The sequence below is a fragment of the Ostrinia nubilalis genome, chromosome 13 (assembly GCF_963855985.1).
Source record: "Ostrinia nubilalis chromosome 13, ilOstNubi1.1, whole genome shotgun sequence".
NCBI lineage: Eukaryota > Metazoa > Arthropoda > Insecta > Lepidoptera > Crambidae > Ostrinia > Ostrinia nubilalis.
This window is the reverse complement of record NC_087100.1, coordinates 9658136-9684239: the sequence shown is the minus strand read 5'-3', so window position 1 is coordinate 9684239 and position 26104 is coordinate 9658136. Positions and strand designations below refer to the sequence as shown.

Below are 26104 nucleotides of genomic sequence, written 5' to 3'. Positions count from 1 at the left end.
CATTTAGTCGATTTCGGGAGAGCCTGGCGGAAGCTGTTGATGTCCATGATGTCATTAATAGATGTCTCTATCTAGTACATGAAACTAACGACTTCTTCTTTCAGTGTGCCTACCATGAGTTTACGTTAGGTGTGCTCGCTAGCGACTGCGTAAAAAAATGACATTTAAATGTATGACATATTGTGCAGCGCCCCTAGCGGCTACTTTCAAGAAATAAAATCTTCATAGAATTTTTTGACGTATTCGCTAGCGAGCTCACCTAACGTAAACTCATGGTAGGCACACAGAACGTCGGGACTTTCCACAGAAGTCACGGACCCCTCCTTATTTGTCCAATCAGTGACATTGTAGGACCGTTAATACTTAAGTACTTTCTCTTAGTATGATTTAATAAAAATGTAATCGTACCAACGGCATATAATATGTGTCAGGCACCAACAACTTTTTTATCGACAACATTTAATTTTAGATTTAATCCTCCGGTATGCCTTGCGAAGATATGTATGTCGGAGCGAGCTATAAAATGAATCTATTAAGGCATTTAGAGATAACTTAATTTACGGAGTTTCTTTAAACATGGGATAATTGCTCCTTCTCACGTGAGTAGTAAAGTGAGGCACACACTACACAAGAAAGTGGTGATAAAATACTTGGCGTTATTTTCGTATTACCAATTAGGGCATGAATATCGGAATCTCGGAATCTCGTAATATCGGAATCTCGGAGTACGAGATCCGATATTACAATTCCGATATTGAGCGCCCCTATATCGTAATATCGGAATCAGATAAAGGTTTTAATTGAGATTTTAAGCAAAGCGTTTAAACGCGCCACAACCTGCCACAAAGCCCAAAGTACATGATTGGCAAAGACCAATGATTTTCTCATGTCTCTCACCATCACTTTTTGTCCCACTGCAAATATTTATGGTTAATTTTACTTGTTCTAAAAAATTTTAACACTTGCCGTTCTTGGTCTTAGCAATGAAAAACGACATCTCAACTCCCTTCCAAACATTAATTGGACTATGGGCCGTTAGTTCTGCGTACCTACTATGTGCCCTGCCCATTGCCACTCAGCTTGCTAGTCCGTCACACTATGTCAGCGACTTTAGTTCGTTAACGGAGCTTCTCATTTCTGATTAGATCTCGTAAAGAAACACCAAGCACAGCCTTCTTCATAGCACGCTGTGCAACTTTGAGAGCCCACGTTTCCGAGCCGTATATCATCACTGGTTACACACACTGATTGAAGACTTTCGTCTTTAAGCACTGAGGTATTTTGGACAAAAAGATGTTGTGTAGTTCCCCGAACGCGGCCCAGCCGAGTAGGATTCGACGATTTACCTCTTTCTCGAAATTGCATCTAAGATCATCTATGAACTTGAATAGCTGAATCGTTTGTCCGAGGTAGACATAATTGTCAACAATCTCGAGAATCGAGCTCCCAACCGAAAATGGGTAGGGCGCAACATGGTCATAAGCTTTGTTTTGTCCATGTTCATCCGAAGGCCTACCTGTTGGGAGATTCAATTAAGGTCTTCGAGCATTGTGCCGAGGTCTTCCAGCGATTCCGCACTAGTACGCGAAACTGACGGCCGATGGGGCAGCAAGGTTCTGGAGTGGAGGTCACGTACCGGAAATCGCAGAGTAGGACTGCCATTCACAAGGTGGACCTCAGGCCGCTACCAAGTACCAACCAACCATTGTGAAAATTATTGGGGGAGGCCTATGTTCAGCAGTGCACGTCCTATGGCTGAAATGATGATGATGATGATGGCCCGTGGTTTTGTGAGTTGTACATCGCTAATCAAAAAGGAACAAATTACAAAGATATTCAAGTTTTTTTACCACTACCTAAAATTTTTGTAACATTTGACTTTAATGACTCTACAAATCGTTCCGCCAGTATTGGTTGATGAAGTAAAAGTTTGTTTGATACCTGTTTTACAAAAACACTTAAATTCTTTGCTAGTCCATATTGGCCTATTATCAGTAACCAAATGCAATGGAATTTGATATCCATAACATACAAAAATGGTTTTAAATACTTCAATTTTGTAATTTTAAGAAGTGCTGTTTTGTACCAAATTAAAGATATTGATTAAAATCATTATTTTACTGTATAAAATTAAGAAATGTTACGAAAATAATCAAATATGTATTCAATTTATAACACAAACTCAATTCCGATATTAATATCGGAATTCCGATATTGAGATCTAATATCGGAAATCAATATCGGAATTGAAAACCTTCCGATATTACATGCCCTATTACCAATTTAGTTTAGTAACGTTGCGCTTAGTTTTATCGAAGCGTTGTGACATACCTACTTATTTCCTTAAACTAATCTGGGACGCTGAACTAATCAAAGATATGATGTCTTATTATGGAGATAGGTAAGTAATATGTTTAAATATTTGTATCTACTTAGGCACTACAACATGGTAGTAACAGGTTTCCATTAGCACTTCTACCAGCAAACTTAATAGGTATCAAGCAGATTTGGTAAATAATAAACTTACTTATTTTATCGCGTGAATATGTGCACGCAATAGTAATACAAGTTGTATGTTGACATCATACGTGATTTTAGCGTGATAGCCACCTTAAATGCTGTCAAGCACCTTAAGCAATCTCGAAGCAGATTCGTATTCACTGTTCTAAGTACGTTGGTACCTAATATCATCGACTTGCTAACTGACATTCCCTCAATTTATGATATGTACCCAAGAGTAGAAAAATAATAGCTAACGTCTGTGAACAGGCGCTGCTTTCGGGGACTGGTCAATCCAAGTTATTCAAATTTATGTATGCGAGTCATTTCTACTAGTACCTTAATATGTAAGTCTAGATATTTGCACGTCACTACCTTGTTTAATATACCACGCAATCTTGTATACCCATTCTTATGATACACCATACAAGAATGCATGGTAAATTCAGTGAACTGCTCCTGAATCGAATGTACCTACTACTACTATTTCTATTTATTTATATTAACCGGCAGACAGTGGTGACTGAGTTTGTTGCGGCGCTTCTTCTCAGCACTTGCCAAATGTTGGCCTCGAAGCGCTGGTAGGGTAAAAAGATTATGAGACATGTAGAGCATATGACGATTTGTAAGAACTATTTATTAGTCTAAACAAATAAAGAAATTTTGACTTTGACTTTTGACTTTGACTAACAGGGTGGGATATGATCAAAGACCTCTACATTGTTACTTCCGTAAATTCAAGATAACCATATTCGATAAAACATGCGAAAAACAAACGACGCATTGTCTCCGGTGGGCTCTAGTCGTCATACAAGTTGACAGCCGATGGCGAAACTCTGCACTCTTGAATACAAAATCACACTATTATAGGACTCTCACCGGCAATCTCGATACAAACATGTTTGTGATAGGCCACCTTTAACCATGTTTTCATTGGAATCAGTAAACTGATGTTTAAATACCAGACAACAACCAATAGGAATCGTCGAAATGAACTTAAAAATCATTATGACAGTTTTAGAGTCACTTTACTATTTTAGATTTAAAAGTATAATACATAAAATGATAATTTTATCTCCGTAAATTATGTGTTAGGACACCCTTTTAGTGCATCTCAATGTAGGTTTCCTACAAATCATTATGTCGTAACTATAAATTGCTTAACTTCGGACAGCGTATAACTTCATGTAATCTGAATTGCACCTCCACCAAACCTAATACAGGTTCCAACGATTACGACTCGAGCTTTAACACAAATAATTTCCTGAATGACATCAATAATGTAAAATAAATGGGCTGTCTATATAATAATATCTAAGACGATACAAAAGCAGCAGTAGTATAAGTCCAATCAGTATTAATGGAGATCGCCCAATAAGGAAGTGATGCGTGCGAGACCTGCGCACGCGTCTAGGGTTACCAAACTCCTGACAATAGACAATGGGCTAGTTTTGATTATGAAAGTGGGATACTATTGTTACAATTGTAATGGATTGAAAATACAAACAGAAATTACGACTTGATGAGAGGGGGTAAAGCTGTGTTAAGCTCTACAGTATATTTTATGTATAAAATATAGAGCTTTGGCATCCTATATTTTATAGAGTACATTAGATCTGATTCATATTGTTTGATTTGTTTGTAAAATCGCACTTATTAGAACTGCATAAGATATCAAAGTTTAGAGTTAGATATTCAGTCGTATATGTAGCTAGTGCTCTGCAATGTGAGAATATAGATAGAGGACAGTTTTATTCACATTTAATATCATAGTAGAGCCACGTTTAAGATTACTTGCTTTGCTTCCTGCTTTAGTGACACGTAAAGGTGCTTTTTAAAAACCTATGTCTTTACATAGGTTTTAATAAATAACTATTATGAATTATTCCACATCCCTGCAATACCGCAGGCGCCTACCAGTGCCGACCAATTATTGGCTATAGTTCTATTCCTACCCGACCCGGGGTTGCGGTTGCCTCCAAAGAACCTTCACAAGCCCTCAAAAGCTATTCCGGGATGCAGCCGCGAATGAAGCAATAAAGCAAAGCAAATCAAGAATTCGTATTAGGCTCGGGTAAAGGTCAAAGAGCGCATAGTGAAATGAAAATAGCCTTAGATGAAATGTATTTTGTATAATGTTCGTAAATATGTAATTAAAATAACTATGAACAGGAAAATCAAAAAAGTTCTAATACGCAACGCTACATCTCTTTCAAGTGCATTCCAAACATATTTTTTTTTTTTTTTTTTTTTTTTTTTTTTTTTTTTTTTTTTTTATAAATCTTTGGACAATTTCACACAGCGCCAGCTAGCCCCAAAGTAAGCAACTTAATGCTTGTGTTATGGGTGCTAGCTTAACGGATATACTACTTATATACTTTTTTTTTTTTTAAATACATAAATATTATACATAGTCACACCCAGACCCGTCACAGAAATTAAAATTCATCATTTCAATTTCTGCCCGGCCGGGAATCGAACCCGGGACCTCTCGGCATAGTAGTCCGTTCTGAACCACTACACCAAACGGCCGACCTTTTATAAACACGTTATGCTTTGCTCTAATTGTTAATTGAAAATATAGAGCATTTTACTGAAGAAAGTATACTAATATGTACCTATTAGCAATTAGTATAATTTAATCCGTGTTTTCTTGTTAAGCAAATGAACGTGTTTGATTTCATTTCACGGTGGTAAAGAAATAAATGACTATCGGCAAGTTTTCTTTCGGATTCTGTAAAGAAAGTTTGCAAACTCAATTTAATCAATCATTCGAATTAACAGTTGAAGCGGAACGAACAAAAACATCGCTACGATTGAGTGAGATTTGTTCTTACAGGGCTCAATTAGATTGGATTTAGAAATAAAAGAAATGTGTAAGTGAACGGTACAGTGCAATGCTCGCAGACATTGCAAGATTAAAATTACTTTTTTCGTGCAAGTGAAAGTTTGGTCGAATTCCCTTGGCAGCTGAATGCCCGCACACACGCGGCTCGCACGCCAGAGTGGGGCACTACCGTTCGAGCATGGTAATGTCTGTGGCGGGAATCTTCTTCGGCTAACCCGGTTCCAGGGTCGTGAAATGAGCAAGACTTCTTGAAGTTTATAACGATTTACTTCGTAACGTAAAATTTACAAATAGTAGGCTATGTAAGTACGTGCGTCTTGCCCGGCGGTTTGCGGCGAGTGGCGAGTGGAGCCGAGGGCGTTATCGTCGTCGGTCGGCGGGCGGCGGGCAGCGCGGCGTCCAGTTTGCGGGACCGGTTTTCTGCGCCGGCGCGCGATTGGCGTTAACAAGTTCCCCGGGTTGGAACGTCTAGTTCCAAAATATCCTCGGTTGGCAGCAAGCATAATCTATTGTATGCTCTTCTCAGCACTCCAGTTGCGGTGGTGACGTCTGCTACGCGTGCGATGCCATCGCAGCCAGGGTAGAGGCGGGTGACACGTCCGAGCAGCCAGCGGTTAGGTGGTAGCCGGTCGTCCTTTACCACCACCAGGTCTCCAGTGCGCAATTCTCCTCCATTGCTGCGCTTCCATTTCAGCCTCTTTTGTAAATCTGAAATATATTCCATGTAGTATCTATTCCAGAAGTGCTGAGTCAGGATCTGAGCTCTCCGATATCGAGGCAGGGCGCATATTCTGGTCGTTTCTTCCAGATCCATCTGTGGAGAAGGCAACATCGTGAGTGTGCGTCCGATAAGGAAGTGTGATGGGGTTAATGGAATAAAGTCGTTGGGATCTGAGGAGAGGGGGGTCAATGGACGAGAATTTAATATTCCTTCGATACCTACAAGTACCGTATACATCTCCTCATACGTTAAATTTGCAAGTGAGAGAACTCTTTTTAAATGGTGCTTAATTGCCTTTACTGAAGATTCGGCTAAGCCGTTGAAGTGAGGACTATAAGCAGGAGAGAATCTAAATTGAATTGACTGCTCCGCTGATTTCGAACTAATGTCATCACAATTTGACTTTAAAAATTTTGAAATTTCATTAGCGGCTCCTACAAAATTGGTACCATTATCGGAATGAATTAAGTCAGGCTTACCTCTGCGAGCTACAAATCGATTTAAAGCAGCCAAAAATGCTTCAGTACTTAACTCGGTTACCAATTCCAGGTGTACTGCTCTCACAGCTAGGCAAACAAATACACAAATGTATGATTTGATCAATTTGCATCCTCTACCTTTTCTGTCCGCTAGCATAATAGGGCCAGCATAATCTACTGCTACATTGGAGAATGGAAATTGGCTATGAAGTCGTTCTCTAGGCAAGTCCGCCATTATAGGCTGTATGGACTTTCCAGCAAATCTACAGCAGGCATGACACTCATGCGTTATTTTTCTTGACAAATTGCGACCTCCTATTATCCAAAATTTATGTCTTAAAATAGATAACATCAACTGAGGACCTGCGTGCATAAGTATTTTGTGATAATGTCTAAATAACAACCTAGTAACGTGGTGAGATGCATGGAGCAAGATGGGATGCTTTGTGTCATAGTCGTAGTTGGAATTTGACAACCTTCCACCTACACGAATTAAGTTTTCATTTGACATGAAAGGATTTAAATTCAAAATTTTAGATTTAACTGGCAGTTGTTTATTTTTAGTTAAAATATTATGCTCATGTGAAAATGCATCCAACTGTACTATTTTACATAAAGTAAGCGTGGCAGAGTTTAATTCGTTTATTGTCAAATGACCAGTGAATCTATTTCTTGGGTTTCGGCAATTATTTATGAATCGTAATAAGTATGCAGTGATTCGATTCAATTTAGCAAAATTTGAGTAATTTTGAGTGCAGTTATTTTGTTCAGTGGCAACTTTGCATTCGACTTTTATCTCTGGCAAAGAGCTGGGCATGTAGTTGCGTTGAGTAGGCCATTGAGATTCCGACTGTATTAAAAATGACGGGCCACTAAACCATATCTGAGAACCACTCAATTTCGTTGTGAGGCTAGATTCCTTTAATATGCCGTGATGAGAAAGTACGTATGTATATTTATCATTTTTGCTATCTGTATTTAATGACATGTGACCTAAGTCAATATATTCCTGAATAAAATCAGAATACTTTTGTTTAAGTAATGGATAACGAGCTAGTTTTCGTTCTAAAGACTGAAATCTATTGAAAGCTTGTTCATATGATTCACCTAACAATTCAGGTGAATGTTGCATTGGAACTTCTACAACAAATCGACCGTCAGTTTGTCGAGTTGTTGTTTGATTGAAATGAATCTCGCAATGATTTTCTTGATTAGTAGTTTTACGGGGTGATGGAACTGATTCTAATTCAAAAAACCTATCTAATTTATGTTGTAGCTCAACCTCGTTTATGAAATGGCAATGGACTGTAGACATGTGCGTAGATTGAATATTATTATTCAACTGTTGCGACTGCATCGCACCTGACACCAGCCAACCAAGCTTAGTGTTGTTGAGAATCGGTTTATTTTTTCCTAAAGAAATACGTTCGTTACATAATACGTTCCAAAAAACATCAGCGCTGAGTAACATATCAATGTCAGAAGGTGTGTTAAAGGTTGGATCAGCTAATTTAATATTTTTAGGAATATTTAAAGATTGAATTTCAAAGTAAGTTGTGGGCAACATCTGAGTAATGCGAGGAATAACGAAACAATTAATTTTTGTACTATATTTTTCAGTTCGTGAAAACAATGTTACATTGGAACGGGAGTGAATGCGAATTGAGTCGCGACTTAATCCTTCAACGGCTGTCGAAGTTGAATAATGGGGAATATTTAATTTATTAAGTAACTTCTTAGTTATAAAATTGGACGTGCTACCGTTATCCAGTAAAGCACGGACAGTGTGACGGATGCCATTGCCGTCAACCACGTCAACGAGGACTGTAGACAACAGGACACAGCAGTTGTGAGTGGAAGACAATACAACTTCAGTTTGTTCCGCCGTATCGTCATAATCATGATCAGAACTCGAGTCATTATCATAGCACTCGGGTTCAACGACCTCTTGTGTAGCTAACGTGACACCTTTGTCGCTGTGGGACGAAATGTTAGAGGGTGCGGAACCCTTAGGCTCAACCTGTGACTGTTCCTCTGTATGTAACATCGTGTTATGTCGCTTAGAACAAATCCTACATGAACCGAACCTACATTTGCTAACGTCATGCCCGTGACGCAAGCAGTTGAGACAAAGTTTTAATTGTTTTACTTTATTGATTTTAGCGTGAACAGATAAAGATTTGAATTTTGTGCATTGGTAAATAGCGTGATTCTGTTTACATAAAGGACACGAGTAATTTGTTGTTTGTGCGTTCGTGTTAGCAACAAATGCGCGTGACCTTGAAGTGATTGGTTCACTATGTCTACGTTTAACTTGGCTCAAATTGATAGTTTCAAGCAAACTGGCGCGATTTTTAATAAAATTAATGAACTTCTCTAAATCTGGAATTTTATCAAAGTTATTAGTGTATTCTTTCCATTTTCTATTTGTTGAATTATCAAGTTTGCTTGAAGCCATATGAATCAATAAAGTATCCCAGTTATGAGTGTTAATGTTTAACCCCTCAAGTGCCCTGAGATGTTTATTTAAAGAATCTATTAAGTTTCTTAAAGCGACTGAAGATTCTTTCGTAATTTGTTCCATATCAAATAACGCTTGAATATGGTTATTTATTAAAACTTTATTGTTGTGATAACGTTCGCATAATAACTGCCAAGCAATGTCATAATTACTTGCTGAAAATTCCAATGAACCTATAACGTTCGCAGCTTTGTCCTTTAATGACGACTGTAAGTAATGATACTTGTTAATTTTAGGAATACTATCATTGCAATGTATGAGCGACTTGAAAGTATCGTGAAATCGTAACCACTCCTCGAAATGGCCAGAAAAGGTAGGTAACGCAATAGTAGGTAATGTTAAAGTCGGTGTACCTGCTGTGAGGACAGTACCTGCCGCGGAAGAGGCCGACGCGCCCTCGTCGTGCTGCGCAGAGGTCAACCTGCTTACCCACTCGCGCGCGCTGCCGACCACCGCGAAGTACTCGCTTTCAAGCTCCTCGCGATATTTGTACTCCTTTTCGCAGTCAACGTCTGAAATTTCCAAACAACTTTCGATTTCAATCTGCAACGCGTCATATTCACTGTACCATTCTTCAATTTTAGCTAATCTTAAGTTTAAATCGCTAATTTGTACAGGATTAGGCTTTTCGCAAGTAGAAATTCGTGAAAAGTATGTTTTAAATTGCGTAAGCTTGGATTTATAGGAACTACGTTTCCTTTTCAATTCAGTTAACTTACTCATGATGTAAATTAAATTTAATGATAATTACAAACTAAGTTTAAAGTTTTCGATAATATTAATGAGTGCAAAATAAAGTGATGACAATGGAACGAATACTTAAAGCGTAATGTGCAGTGAAGGAGGCAATGAAACAGCGCAAGCTTGGCGGTGCAATCAGCTGACCGACCGTTAGGCGCAAGCGTAGGTACGTAGGCAGGCACCGGTGGGTAGGTATAACGAGCGTTGCAAACGCACGATTTGGCTGCGTGTGCGCTGGAATGCGAGAAATAAATAATGTGAAAGAATGTTTAAAAAAACCCAACACGTAATTAAGGTCCGCGTATAGGTAGGTATGAATAAAGGGAATGTATTTAAAGGTGTTGATTGATGTTGGAGATCGCAGTTTAAACGATTGATGTTTGTCCCTAAGTCGCCTTTTACGACACCCGCGGGAAGAGTAGGGGTTGGTGACAAATGTATTCTACTCTGCCGTCACCACACGGCAAATAGTGTTTAACGGTATGCAAATTTGAATAAAAACTGATAAACACGTAATTAAAGTCCGTGTAGACAGATTTATAAATGTAATAATTAATGAAAGTGAAGAATTGAAGCGAAAGAGAAGAATATTTGTAATGTAGGTATTCGAGAAATATTTTACACGTAATTAAGGTCCGTGTATGCAAAGCGGACAATAAAGGGAAGGAAAGTAAAGGAAAATCGGATTTGCACTGCCCTGAATTGCCACTTGATGACTGCGCCTTCGTGTGCTGGAAGTTCTGGAACCGTTCGCGTCCGTTGTAGGTTGCCGTCGAGCCACTTTCCCGGAGTCCAAAGGTCGCGCGTCCACGTCGGTGTGATTTGAATCCAGTGAGAAGGTCCAAAAATGGCGGGAATCTTCTTCGGCTAACCCGGTTCCAGGGTCGTGAAATGAGCAAGACTTCTTGAAGTTTATAACGATTTACTTCGTAACGTAAAATTTACAAATAGTAGGCTATGTAAGTACGTGCGTCTTGCCCGGCGGTTTGCGGCGAGTGGCGAGTGGAGCCGAGGGCGTTATCGTCGTCGGTCGGCGGGCGGCGGGCAGCGCGGCGTCCAGTTTGCGGGACCGGTTTTCTGCGCCGGCGCGCGATTGGCGTTAACAGTCTGTTTATGTTTATGCTATCACTGACACTTACATTTTTGCATACAACGTTAACCAAACCTCTTAGGAGTTCAACTATTTAAAATTCTTATAATGTGTGCGAATTATACCAAGTAACACCCATAGTTAACGGTGTCTGAGGTTATCGCAATCAAATGCCCGGAATTGAATACTAAAGATCTCTCAACATCAGTACTCGGGATGATTAGCATATTTCTGCGATTTGATACAGGCGGTGCTCTTTTTAAATTGTAGGTTAATTACCAAATATTTTATGTGAAAACGGTTTTTTTACATAAAAATTCTTAATTTGTCTACTTTGCTTAATAAGTAGGTTGCAAAAATAAGTAATTACTTTTTATTTATACAGATAATAAACATTTTATATCGTTCGTCACACTTATAACTTCTTATTTGTTTAAGACACAATTTATTAATTACACAATTTCATAAAAAATGATTAATCAATTAAAGTGAACTAAAAAAAGTTTAAAAACGTTTTTATGTCAATATTATGTCAGTCACCCTTCAGATAGCAGCAAACTTGTGAGCCTACTATTATTTAAAAAAATAACCATTAAATCGACATGTAACATTTGATTGACCAAGTGAAACTAAATAAAACTTTTTTTAATATTTGAACATATCTGTCAATTAAAAAATGATCAGAACATCAGGCTATATTTTTTTTAGTTTGTGATGCTTTCTTCTCTACTTGTAATGGTTTCCTGGTAGTTTAGCGAGCGTCGGCGAGGCCTGAATACAGGGTGATCGCGTGAACTGGGAGTATTAGCATTTATTTCAATCGTAATGACAACCCGCGCACGCGCAGATTTAATCTAAAGGCTGTCACAGACGAGCAATATACTGCTATAGTTAAGATGAAACAGTAAAATTAACTTAACCATAATTTAATATACAAAACTCACTCATTCTTTCAAATATCGAGAAAACGTAATTCATTGATATTATAATTTGAATTAATCCCTAATCCATTAAAACTTTAAATCACGAATGATGAACCGTTCTCATTTAAAAAATCGAACATTGTTTCATTGGCATCTCAATATAAAGTCATTGACATAAAGAATTAATAAGGTTTATATCACCCTATCTTCATTGTACTTATGTGACGATCTGTGAGTGCTATGATTAAAAGAGCACAGCACTATTTCATTGGTTTTCAACCAATATCTTCACAACATAAAGTTCAAATTGACATAATAAGGGTTAAGGTTTATACACTGTTAGTGCGTGCGCACACGCCGTCTGTCAATGCGCGCAGTTTCACACCTCTAATGACTGACATTTTTTCTTCTAAGTACCATTATCTATACTACAATGTTATATCAAAATCACTACTGTTAAACATGCCTTCAAGGTGCATATTAAAGATGATCAAAAGAAGTTAATAAACATAATTAATAAATTCTATTAGTTAATACAAGACAACATGTTCTTCGCTCCATTAACTTATTATTTTATTACTAAATAAAAACGTCGTATGCGTCTTTGTTCAATGATTATAAAAAATCTGCTGCTTTCTAAACCTCAACATAAATGCCAGCAGTTTTTCACGTAGTAGAGGTAAATGTACTCTTTACGTTCTAATAAGGCCGAGTTGCACCACCTTACTTTAACAGTAACTTTAACGATAACCGGTGCTTTTTGTATGGAGTTTGACGTTTGTTATAGTTGAAATAAGATGGTGCAACCCACCCTTAGACTTAGTGTTGTTATTTTGACGAGTGTAGAGTTACAATTATTACAACTCGAGTAGCTCAGTGACGTCTATTAAGAATTAAGATTTTATAGCAGTCATAAAACAATTAAGTTTCAACTTGATATCTCTTTGAGATAATAAAGTGAAATAGTCATAAAAATAGCTAAGTAGGAGAGTTAGCTTTGCTAGAGATCGTCTTTTAATCATTTTCGTACTTCGATATCTTAAGTTAACTTACATCTCTTGTTTGTTAAAGTATCTATTATTGGCAGTAAAGCTATCATACTCGTATCACAGACACTGTCAGTGAGGTGGTTAAAGACTTCTGAGAGATACCTATCGTCTTTTAATAATTTCCCTACCACTTAATTAAGTAACTATAACGTTCGTTCGTTCGTTTCAGTCGAAAGACGTCCACTGTTGTACAAAAGCCTCCCCCAAGGATTTCCACAAAGACTGGTCCTGCGCCGCTTGCATCCGGGCACCTCCCGCGACCTTCACCAGATCGTCGGTCCACCTAGTGGGAGGCCTGCCTGGGAGTAACTTATATCTTTTGTTAAAGTATCTTATGTTGGCAGTTATACCGCGAGCGATAAGGATGGGTAGCTTTGGGTCATTGGACAAAATTCTACGTGCTCACAGACCGGGCTTTAGCTTAAGTCATAGACACTCACTGTCGGTGAGGTGGTTGAAGGCGGTGACGTCATCGTTGAGGCGGCCCTGCATGCGCCGGAGCTGGGTGCTGAGGTCGCGCGTGTGTAGGAACAGGAACAGAGTGCAGGACACCGCCACCAGCGCCACCAGCTCGCTCGTCCTGCAAAGAGATGTCAATAAGTTGCGACTCTAAGTGATAGATAAGGTTTAAATGGATACTGGAAATGAATACCCAAATAGGTGATCAATTAATTACGTCACTATACGTTAAGTCACTATAGTATTGATCGTAATTAACGTAACTTTTTTTTTTTTTTTTTTTTTGAAGGGACGCGCGCTGGTAGCTTGAGGAGCTTTTCCAGCTTCACCGGGCAGAGTGGCGAGTACAGAAGGTACTCTAGCCGTTTGGCGATCGTCGGTCGCAGACCGACGTTCGCGATCGGGCCGTATCGAGCGCATAAGGCGCCCCATCAGTGGCGAACCCAACTAGAGGGTTGCCCACCGCGGTGTTGGACCAAAGTCCAGCCTACGGCGGGCTCACTCTAGTGGGCCCGATCGAGGGGACAGTGCCCGATCGAGGGGACAATTAACGTAACGAAAAATGTGTTGTTGTTTTATACAAGTGCTGGGGTACAAGGATCATTCATGTAGGTTAGCCATAATTCTATTTACCACAACAGCACATACCAATTTATATTATACTAGCTGACCCCGCGAACTCTGTTCCGCCTTAAAGGCAATAAATAAGCCATCGCAATTTTTCCTTATTTGCTCACCGTTTAGTTTAGACCTACCCTGGACTACGACAAACATTTTAAAACCAAAATCAGCTCAATCGGCCCAGCCGTTCTCGAGTTTTAATCAGACTAACGAACAACAATTCATTTTTATTTATATAGATTCGGACGTACCTACTAAGATCACTATTAATTTTAGAGACTGTGAAAAACAGCTGATTGGGAAAGTGTTGTATCTTTTTTTGACTAACTTTAATAACATTGGTGACATCACCATAGCTACCTATCTCCTAACCACTATTGTAAAATAGCCAGATCATTGAACCTACTAACATTAAATTTACATATTATTAACTTCAACCTTAACCTTATTGGTATTATGGGGTCAACAGAAGTCAAGACCAAGAAGTTCACGTAACGATTGTCGCCTGTCCTTATTCATTCTTGAGGGTACGTCTGAGAGCGTTTTACATAACTTAATGATTTATGATCTCTGACCTCCCATTGTGTGGTCACGGCATCTTGAATGGCTGTTGAATCGAAGTACAGTCGACAGCATTTCCAGCTTCATTGTGGAAGCTTATGTAGTCGTAATAGATGCTATTTCAGAACAAAAGTGCTCTAGACTGTACAGGTGGGCCGTTACCTGTCACCGGGACCCTGGTCCTTCTGACACATGGCCGCGATGGAATGGATTGCCTCATTAAATGGCGCAGGGTTAACCTAGCTTCTGTAATGGGACGTCGTTGTTTGTAAAGCCTTTGTGATGGGATCACTTAAAAAGGTTAAGTCAAATAGTTATTTTGCCCTTAAAATAAAGCCTTTGCGAGCTGGTTTAAGATTTTTTATTTTCATCTCTCATTGCTGCATGTAAAGTTAAGTTTATTTATTTATTTAAAGACTAACGGCATAATAAATGTAAATGCAAAATTTTGCACTCTATTTAATATGGAATCCATGCCTATCTAATCATAGAGTCTAATGAAATAACCTAAATGCGGTTTAGTCTAATTCTGAACGTGCGAAATTGAAAGAAGCCTTAGAAACAGTTTGCGAATTGCGACTTGAGTGATGCTCCGCCTACATAGATTTGATTAGTCTTAGCTTCACCACGAAAATAGATACATATTTATATTCAGATTTTATTCTCTTTACGCGTTCAACCATCAATAAAACTCCTAGTTGAATTTAAGATCACTGTAATCAGTCACTATGAGCTGTCTTCAAACAGCGTAAACTATGTAATTATGTAAAACACGAAACCAGCTAACTTTACCAGTTACTGTTTATCTGTTTCGTACCACTAAACAATGAATACTAGGTAGTTCTTTGGGGAAATAAGGAAATTGTTATTCGTGTTCGTAATTGATTACACGATTGACTGATTTACCAGAAACCCATATTTTATGCGTGACCGTAGTTCGAATTATTAGAGGCACAGCGAAACGATAAGTACACAACAGTGCGGAGGCTCTATTCGTACCGTTTGGATTTGCTGAATCGTCATTTGTACATTAATTATAGCTTATTACAGATAATGAAGTTAAGATTACATAAGCTTACGTAACGCAGAGTTAAGGCGGTGCGGTAATGATAGCATACGGTGACTAGTGGTCACAGTAGTAGATATAGACTGAACCACATGCGTAAATAATATGTATATCTATAGGTACATAGATTAAGAGATAGCCCTTTAACCATCAACAAAGTTTTAAAGCAACACATTCAAGATTTTTATCCGTTAAATTACTATTATGATTATAAAAATTTATTTGCGTTGCTTTCTCAAGCAACATACAATGCCCAGTGTCTTGAAACTTACTGGGACCTCGCCTGCCTGAGTCAAACCTAGATATAGGACACGATTCGAGAGGCATTTTAATTGGTGCATTTGGTCGGTAGCGAAGCAAATTGAAGTTTTTCTCACAGTTTCACGGAACATTCTCACAGCATGATTCATTGTAATTGGAAATTACAATATTCGATTAAAAGAAAATCTTATTCATCGCTAAACGAGAGTCAATTATAACTGTGACATCGGAGACGATAGATAAGTAGATATTCATTACATAAATTTATAAGTTCGATAGGAATAATATAGGCACTTATAAAACCAATTTATTTGGTATTATAAGCAGAAACAGGAATTAACGCTCAATAGTGTTTTAATATATTAATATTTAAACATGATATTAGATAATAAAATCACTACGCGAAAGTTTAAAAGCAACTAACTCTGTAAATATCTAATAATAAATTTAAATTGTTTGTCCCAACTATCACTAAGCCTCGGACCGTGCAGAAATAATGTATCTTTATGTAGTCTGTTGTATCATGCGTTAGAGTAAAAACATTGTATGCATTTAGCATAATTAAGTTCTAAAAATAGCTTTACCAGCATAGAAAAGACGTTCAAATTCTTACCTAGATTCACGCTTGCTTTCCCTTAGTCCGTTAATTAATGCGGCACGGACAATTATCCTTTCACCGCCTCTATTATTATTTAAAATTCCATTAAATAGCTCCGAGATTGAAACGTTAACTTTTTTCAAAATGTAAAATATAATTAATTTTGACAAAACATTGTTTTTTGTTCTTAATTTTGAAATGAAAATCATCGTAGGTAATTGTATTCAACTATTGTAGGTAACTTAAATAAACCTTCTGTTTTAACACATCAAACACGTGTAATATTCAATCCCACTCTAAAACAAATGAAATTCACAATACCTTTGTGTTTTTACACACTTATCATACAATATCAAATGACTTAACGTCTATAAACACCCCAAAATAATTGAAAAACGATGCACCCAAATGCTTAAGGCTGAGTTGCACCATCTTACTTTAACTTTGACAAACGTCAAAAATCTGTCAAACTCCATACAAAAACACCGGTTATTGTTATAGTTACGGTCAAAGTTAGGTGGTGCAATTCAGCCTAAGTCTTTCGTTAACTAGTGGTAAGGAATAATGGTGGGAAACCTATTGTAAGAGCTCGATAAACAAACGAAAAATTACGACGACTGTCAGATTGTTGGATTGTTGGCCTCTCTAACAAGACAATTGCTGGTCCGAGCCTCGTTATACTAAATATTACGGCAATTGTTTCGTTGTCCGAAGCAACTTTACCTTGGGATCCACCTTGAGATATTTTTTACATACAAAGTTAATCCTTCAAAATTTTGAATTATTAAATTCACTCATCCAACATCAGTTTTTAACATTGCAAATTGTTGATACGTTTTTTTCTTTGAGAGAAAACAGAGAGTAATAAATTCAATCTGATAAGTATCTTTAAGAGCAGCAATTCTCACTATTAACCTTTACATTCTTTACTTGTTACATAACTTGACTGATCGGCCATTTGAAGCAAAAAGTAAACTATAGAGAAAGTTTTGCATATTTTCCTGACAGATATGTGCGCTTATCACACTACTGTCATTTGTCTCACGTCAAGTAGCGAGCGAGATTTGCCTGAGATTGCGTCGCGCTCACCTCGTCTCTATCGAGCAGTTCGTTGACAGCAATGAAACGTGAAATTGCCCTGTCCGTTATCACCACAATTTATTTATACTGCGGTTTTACCCAAGTTTAACAAAACGCTTTAAAGTTTACGACGCAGCTAGTTATATCACAACTTCGATCTAGGGTAACGTTTAGTTTATGTTTGGTTTAAACGCCAAATATATCGTATATGTAGTAATAAATAAGTTTGAATTATTATACTAACTCTCCAATGGAACATTATAGCTAATATTTTACTCAAATAATATAGGCATACTAAAAGTGAAAAGAGAATATGTAGAGTCTTGAGTTTTATATCCTATTAAACGTACGGTTCATCGTTAAAAGGCAATAGTAATTCGGTATTCACTTTTTACTACGCAGGATCGTGACACTAAAAAGAAAGTGGATATGCAATGGACATTAACCTTATTTGCGACGTGGTTTGAGGGGTAAACAGCGCCATGTATGGGCTTTATGGGACCACGGTCCATATTCTCTATGATCTAACCATCGCATTGCACGATGGAGCGATATTGGGCAAGTTTTATTGAAAGAGTGAGCAGCACTTAAAGCGATAACAGCGGCAGACTTTTAAGACATTCGAGACAAAAATGTCTTTGAAAGTCTTCTCTTATCGCATCACAAACTAATTTAGATTTGCGTAATAAAATACTTTTCTAGAGATATTTATAGACGGAATTTCTCTAGTGGGCGGCCCGCCACAAATAGGCTACGGAATCCTTTTAATAAGACACGCACTTTTTACGTCGGAGGCTAAATCAAGCCGTTTCTGCCAAGAATAGAATCAGATAATGATGTAGTTGTTGTTTCTCATTTAATGAACTATTCGACGTCAAACAAAGAACAATCAGGATGTAGAGAGTGAAATCATTCTCTTGGGCGCCAAATATAATTCTAGCGAACATTGCCAACATCAATCGTGAATGAAAATATCTAAGTGCGAAGTAGGAAGTCGCTAGAAAATGTTATCAAGTCTAGACTAGGATGTGTTTCGCGAAAGCTACAAGTCTTGTTGTACAAGTGAGTAGACATGACAACTCTTGTTAAAATATTTAGCCTTTCAGTTGCCATGGCTACGTACTTGTATTACAAGTCTTGCTTTAGAGAAACCGGGCACGGGCTATCTACAGAGTGTTCTTAAACAGTCAGTTATGGAGCAAGATCTAAGGCATTCGAATAATGATGAAATTAATTAAGAACAGGCACAGATTGCATAATATTTTCTTTCGTTTGTCATTTATTTTCCGTCTAATGTCCAAGAACGAGACAAAATAGTAGAGTATAAATACTACAAACAACAAACGTCGATAAATAATACAAGAGTCGCAATTGTGCTGTAAAGAAGCAATTTTATCGGCAAATTATTACAAGTGCCATATAATTCGCTTATTAGCAACTGTTTCTGGGTCGTCGAAATGAAAGCCTTTCGCTGAATATCATAAAACAGTTAACAATACTGCGTCTGCAGATTAAGTTAATTTCTTCTTTATTATATAATCTTTTCGTTATCAAAATTATGTTGATTGCATTCAATTTGAGTTAGCCTCATTTTGTAATAACTAAATAAATGTAGCGTGTGTGAGCACTTGTGAGATTGTAGATTTGACATTACTGAATGTTATTTTAGAACGATAATTGGACTGTCCCGGCTTTCTTTATCACCTATCATTTGCTAATATACGAGAATTTAGCATGAGAATGTACCGTTTGTACACTTCGCAGTATGTAGAGCATCGGCAAATGCCCCTAACAAATACGCTGATTTACGTTCACCGTACAACCACTGAATAGCACATAATTCAGACCATTGGGACTGCTCTAACATAAACTACAGTAAGCCACAACACTTACAATCAGCGTTTATTTATCATCCACAGTCTTACATCCCTCGCTGGTGGCGTTAAACCGACCATCATGAAATATCTTATCATCGATGGAATATTTATGAAGACAGATTTCTGCTATAAATTACTATGGTTACAGCCCAATTCAAATAGATAAAGACCCTTGTGCTTTAGCAGCATTAGATTAGGGTTCGAAGTGCTGAAATCTAGTGGTCTACCGATATGCATCAATCTCACAGCGTGCGGCGCTCGCTGCGCACGAGTCGGTATTACATCGTGAATAATATTACCGACAAAACCAAAGAATTTGGAGTAGATAGAAGCCGTAAATTACACACCATTTTAATATTGAATCCAAACCGCTAATTCATTATTACATAATGATGTGATTATACTATGATTAATGATGTTAAAATTATAATTAATGTCCCTTTTCTGTATTATTGATGACTTCAACTATATCTTGTTTAGGGATGCAACTTTACTGCAGCTTCAAATTATATGTGCAAGTAGAGACCATCAAATAAAATCTAAGATTAAAGATCTGTCTGTATATAGCCAAATAGTGCCAATTTTGTAACATTCTATATTCATTTAAAACGCCTAGATTTCAAATAGATTTCGTTGTCCGTTCTTTCGTCTTTTTATAATGGTAGGATCTGCTTAAATCGTGCGGGCGATATTAACAACCCTACTATCAATCTTTACGAGCCGTAAGCGACTGACACGCTTTGATCGGAACGTGAAGGAATCGTTTTCTTATCAAACAATCAAGCCTGTAATATCCTAAGCAAGCTGAGAAACATCAAGTTATTAAGTTCACGTAACAGGCTTAGATATTTTTTATGAAATCCAATTAAAAACCAATTATTTCTGAGCAGTGACGTGCAATTTTTTCATCCCGGTCAATTTCTATCACACTTGACAGTTTAAACGTCGGGGGAGCAGATAAGGCGCGTATCCCCAGGATATGTTAATATTATGGATGTTATTAAGTGGTCTGTTATTAATAACAGTTGGCAATAATTATGCCTATAGATGCGAATGGATGTCCATCGGCTTGATTGGCGTCTCATTACCGCACGCGACCGACGGCTGAGGGCTCGCTCGACGCGTGCGATCGTGCGTGAAAGAATAAGGCCGAGAACTCATAATGGGGAAAATGTTCGCAGATTGTTTATTATCTTCCCGTGCCGGTAACGACCTATCTAGCAAACTAACCTAATAAATCTAAAAAAGTTGCTGTGGGCGAGTAATTTGGTCGTTGCTACTCTAATTAAACACATTTAATTAGAAATATGTTTGCTGTTGAACACTTATTACACCTTCCAAGTACACCGCATCGTTATTGTAACATATAAACATCTCTTTAAATGATTAAAAGTTAAAAAAAATAAATTAAATTTTCTCATGTGTGGCTTGTAGCTCGTCAAAATAAGAAAAAACGCATTCAAGCTTTTTTAGGTAAAATAAATATATTTATTTGTTAAAAAGAATGGCTTCACTTTTTAGAATAAGTGGAAAAGGTAACAAATCCTCAACTGGATAATACATAAGTTACACTAAAAGTCGGGACAGCCAGAGAAATGTCAAAACTAATTCGCATTGAGATCTCTTGAGGCTACAGGTATATACTTAGTACGATTCTCTACCAATAGGTATGTAAAAATATTGATATTGTTTCTTCGGTTCTGTCGCCTGTGTACACCATGCTCAGTGACGTGTACTGCTTAAGATGCATACTTTTTAAATAGCTATCCATGTGTTAAAAGGATATCGTGTGTCATATTTAAGCGCTTCACTATTAATTTATACACTATAAAGCAATATTATATTTATTAACAATTTATTTTATATCGGGTATAAATAAACTTAATTTGCATGCATGCATGAGTGAACTGTGAATGCATTATTAAGTATGCAGTTGAAATTAAAGTAAAATAGATTAATTATGTAATTTTAAAAACAAATGTAAATATTAAATGATGAATTAATACTGAAACAAAGACTATGCGACACTAAGAACAAGTACTAACTTATAAACTTAGTATTTTATTTACTCACTTATGATATAAATAAACAAGGTGTTAATTAAGAGTCAATTAATTAAATAAACATCTTTATCATATCACGGGTCTACCTCTACATTTTTACCTTGCGATGATAATGCATGTTGATGAACTTAGTTGAAACATGATTATATTTTACGGTGTTAATTATCTTCAGAGATATTCAATAACATGTTACGTATAACAAAACCAGTGGCAATACAAATATTTAACTTTTCTAATGTTAAAAAACCTTATACATATAATATTTGCCTTATCCAATTGAAATAAAGGAAAAATTCATGAATTAATATAAAAGTTGACGCGTTTGAAATACAATAACAATAGTTCAGCTAAGTAACTATGCCTCTTTTTGTATAGTGTCGTCATTACAGATTTAGTCAAGCAGAAAGGAAAATGCAGCAAGCATCCTCGCCTAATACCCCGCGAACACGCTTTTCTTTTTCAATAAAAACATGTTAATGTTATTGTAAAATATATTTTACATTTAATTGGCAGTATAACGCTAGTAAAATAATACTCTAGATTTAGAAAAATTATTAGTGCCTGCAGTTCTGCAGTGCTGGTAGTTTCACAGATTTGACTGGCGACGACTCCCAGCTAGAAAGCTGATGCATGATGAAGGCTGCGAGCCTAGACGAGAAAGGAAAGCTGGGTGCAGCCGGTCCTTAGCGGGTCGCTTTCCAACCAGATGCGCTTTCCGATATCAAATCCACAAGTCCACACCACGGTTCTAAATCAATTTGTATCTGCACTCATTTAGCTCAATGTTAGGTACGCCAATTTGTATCCTACGCTGGATTAAAACGATTATTTATGCTGATCATTAATTACAAGACACAAGATGTTATTAGAATAATGTACTGCGACTAAGTCGTGAGAATTGTGTTCCGCAAATGATTATTCTGATTCTCTATAATACGAGTATTATTGGGACTCTTAAAATTGATTACAACTACAGATATTGTAGCTAATAATAATTTTAACAAAGTAATATCATTTTTTCTAGATTGTTGCTAAAGTTACTCTGTCACTGTAAAACAATGTCTACTTTTGCTGATGAATGCTGAGACATCTTTTACGAGTCACGAGAAAGTATCTTCACAACTTGCTGGTAAATTACTAGATTCCTAATCATTGGGTTGCACTTGAAAGTTGACCTTGAAAGCGCTCTAATCGCACGACGTGTGCCCACAGCATTATGAAAAGATCGTCTATTGTCTTCGAAATTGGTCGTACCCATCGCCAGTAAAAGTAAAATCAGGCTGTAAGGTCAGGTACCTAATGGAGGTAATAAACTTTTTATTGTGGCAGCGAGTGGTAGTAACGAGATGTGTGAGAGTATGAGCATCATGAGAAATCGTGGCTGCTATCACGCAAGCGGCCGGCCACTGTCTACCCTCTTAGTCATGTCCTACATACGAATCGATTAAAAATTATCTGCGAAATGGGAGTTCACAGAAATCAAAGCACCGTAAAGTTCGCAACTTGACCGCAACCGTAGCACATTCATTGCCTTCTTTTACGCTTGATTCTTTTCCAATTTTACGTTTACAGGTTTTTCTATCACGAAAGTAGGTGAACAAGACCATATTCCCATGCTTTTTCTTTCTATAGCCGTAGCCGTGCTGTAGAAATATTAGGTGCGGTATTGTCGTGGTACCAGAGTGCAGTGATATTTTGTATGAAAATGTAAGGCGCTCCGCCCGAACCGGAGATATTTTCTGTCCATCGAATATGGTAAAAATACAGCTTAAATACCGGTATTACACCTTTCACACACATCAACAACTCTAAATTGTACGAATAAACCGATAACGATGTAAAAAAACTACCTACTTTACTGGGGTACCTCCTATAAAACTGGAATTAGCGAGTGCTGCTTATTTTCAGAATTGCAGGCTACTATTATTTTCCCATAAAACTAATGGTATAGATAAGGGCTGCTAATTTCAGTAATAAGGTTTTACGCCGATTTTATCATAATTTAAACACATATAACCATAGTACTATGTAGCTAGTGAATAACGTAGGTACATAAATCATTACTTATATTTTATCCAGAATAATGAAGTTGTAGAGACTTTATAGCATATATTTCTTATTTATGTTTGAATGAAACAATGGTCCATCTTAAGTCTGGACTATTTGAATTGCAATGTAAGATAGAATTGTAAATACAGACTTACTTCTCCACTCACGTTTAAATAGATAACGTATTTAAAAATGAATAGGTCCTCCTATTTAGGAAACAAAATAGAAATATTTTTTGTACATTTTTTGTGTTTGATGTGTTTAGTTAAATTAATTTCGGTGTGATATGAAAGTGTAAAGTTCAACCTCAGAGACAGACAGCCGTCCGTTTAGCCGCTAATTTGACGGCTCTTAACGCTTTGACAGTCGACACAGCCGGCAATTTGTGGCAATTACGATGGTGCGCCGACGCATGGTCGCGGTCAACGTAATTAAATGCTTTGCGGCATCGATTAAGCATTCCCTGGTACAGTTTGTAATGAGTTAGGAGGAAATTAAAAAACTCATGTTAACGAAAATAAAAAACAACTGCGGAAATACAGCCAAACAATTACCTTTAAAAGAAAATTAACATACCTACCTAATAAAAGAAATTATAATAAAGATTTTTATTTTATGTGTATCTAACTAATTTAAGCCACCTAGATACCTTTTGCAGACTTTTCTAATCACATCAATACATTAAAACAGGAATGTTATGTGATTACGTGGCGACAACTTATCAATGCATTTCCTACGAGTATTTACAAACCGCACCATAATAGGAGTCTGCAAATATGCGCGAGTGCATTACCTAACTCGAATAGAATATAAATTCGATTGAGACCGAACGCACCCAAGTATTTAGATCGAACTGTTATCCAACGATGCAACTTTCGCTCAAATGACATCCTCACATAAACATCTTCGGGTTTAAGAGTAAATGTATACGTATCGGTGTGGCCGCTCGCTCATCCTCTCACTTTCGTGCGGCGTGGGATAAGGCGTAACGAGCTTTTATGATCCATTCTATAGAGGATCCACCTGACCGCCCAAACCGACCACTTTTACTTTCATACCCGGCTTTTCTAAACGAGTAAACGTATATGACATCACACTTATACCAGTTACCTATACTTACTTCATACGTCCGACTTAGGAGCCTTTTGATAAGCTGACGGCAGTCGATGAAAGAACATGGAAGTAGAAAGCGTGATATTATGCAATTTCGGCGCATTTGACCGCGGTATCGCACCGTCATTATGACTTTTACTAACTCACTGAAAGATAAGTTCATAAAAACCCGTCTGTTTCTTTTTGCATAACTCTAGCGCATCTGAATTGACAGTTCGAATAAGCGATATGCAAAAAATGATGGCACATGACGGCTTCGAAAGAAGGAAAAGGTTGATGGATAAATTCTGCGACGGTGAATCATGTCTGTAGTTTTTTCCATGAAACATTTTTAACGGGTCATAGTACATAGTAACGCTTGGCTCCAGCACGATGGTCGTAGATGTGGTCTATAAAAAAGCTCGTTATGATAGCGAAATGCGAGTTTAATTAAGTGCAAAAAAAGAGGAATTTCAAAGGATGCAACATACGAGTAGGTACATACTGAATTTTTGCTTTCCATGAATGGTAGCACAAGTAAGTAAAAACAAATGCACTAGAATGAAACAATCGAATCCTGACCTGACAGGTCTCTAGCATGAGACTTTCATGAAGCTCATGAACATGAACATGAACTTTGGTTGCTCCTACCTACTGACCTCGTAAGGCGACATGTCACGCGCGGCAGCAATGTCAACGCTGACACAATGACGCAATGACGAACAATACCGCTTTGTGCTCTGACGTATCCGCTCCAGTCTGGCTGACAATGAAGAAAATTCTTGAGGAAACCGCGCGCAGTAATCACACTGACATGATTTCTTTGTCACACAATCTAGCTGTCTGCAAAACTAGGCCTGTGGTTGAGACTGTTAGATTCCAATTTCCAGGTCAGCAATTTTTCATTGCATTTTAATGTGTAATTTTAATACAATTTACTTTTTACGTTCACAAGAAAGTTGACTGCAAAAAGCTGAGTGATGTCCAGGCCGCTAGTTTCTTACTGTGTTAGAAAAAATGCAGCAATTTTGAATATAAGTAAGCCGATGTTTTGTTCCCAGCTATTTTTGGATAATGGATATAGATCTAGTAACTATATCGTTATGGAGTAAAAAATAACAACATTTCTTCTAATTTAGGTATAGCAAAAAAATCTAATGCACATGTAAGTAGTTTGCGGCAGATCAGCATAAGAATAATGTAAGACATAAAAATGCTTAATTATGAATAAATTACGGTGTTTCTAAGGGGTAAATTAGAAATGAAGCTCCTGTAATCAGTTTTATGATCATTTATAAAATTCTAATTCGCAATAATCATATCTGATTTGATTTAATTTGCCATTAAGATGTATACCAGGAACAGTTCTTTTATTTTTTTGAGGGAAGCTAATAAAAAATCGATCATTTTAAAGTACTTAAGAAAGTCTGCGAACTTCTCGATAAAGATCTGGCTCTGACTGGCCCGTATTCGGATCATTTTCTAAGTAGAAAAAGAGACTATAAT

General features: G+C 37.3%; 1 protein-coding gene across 1 annotated transcript in view; it reads right to left on the bottom strand.

The window, feature by feature from the left end:
- LOC135077618 (heparan sulfate 2-O-sulfotransferase pipe) overlaps window positions 1-26104 on the bottom strand; it is a 98097-nt gene that overhangs the window by 44860 nt on the left and 27133 nt on the right. The window contains exon 2 of the mRNA XM_063972173.1: window positions 13312-13451. Within this exon, the coding sequence (XP_063828243.1) occupies window positions 13312-13451 (140 nt within the window). The remainder of the gene's footprint in view (window positions 1-13311; window positions 13452-26104) is intronic.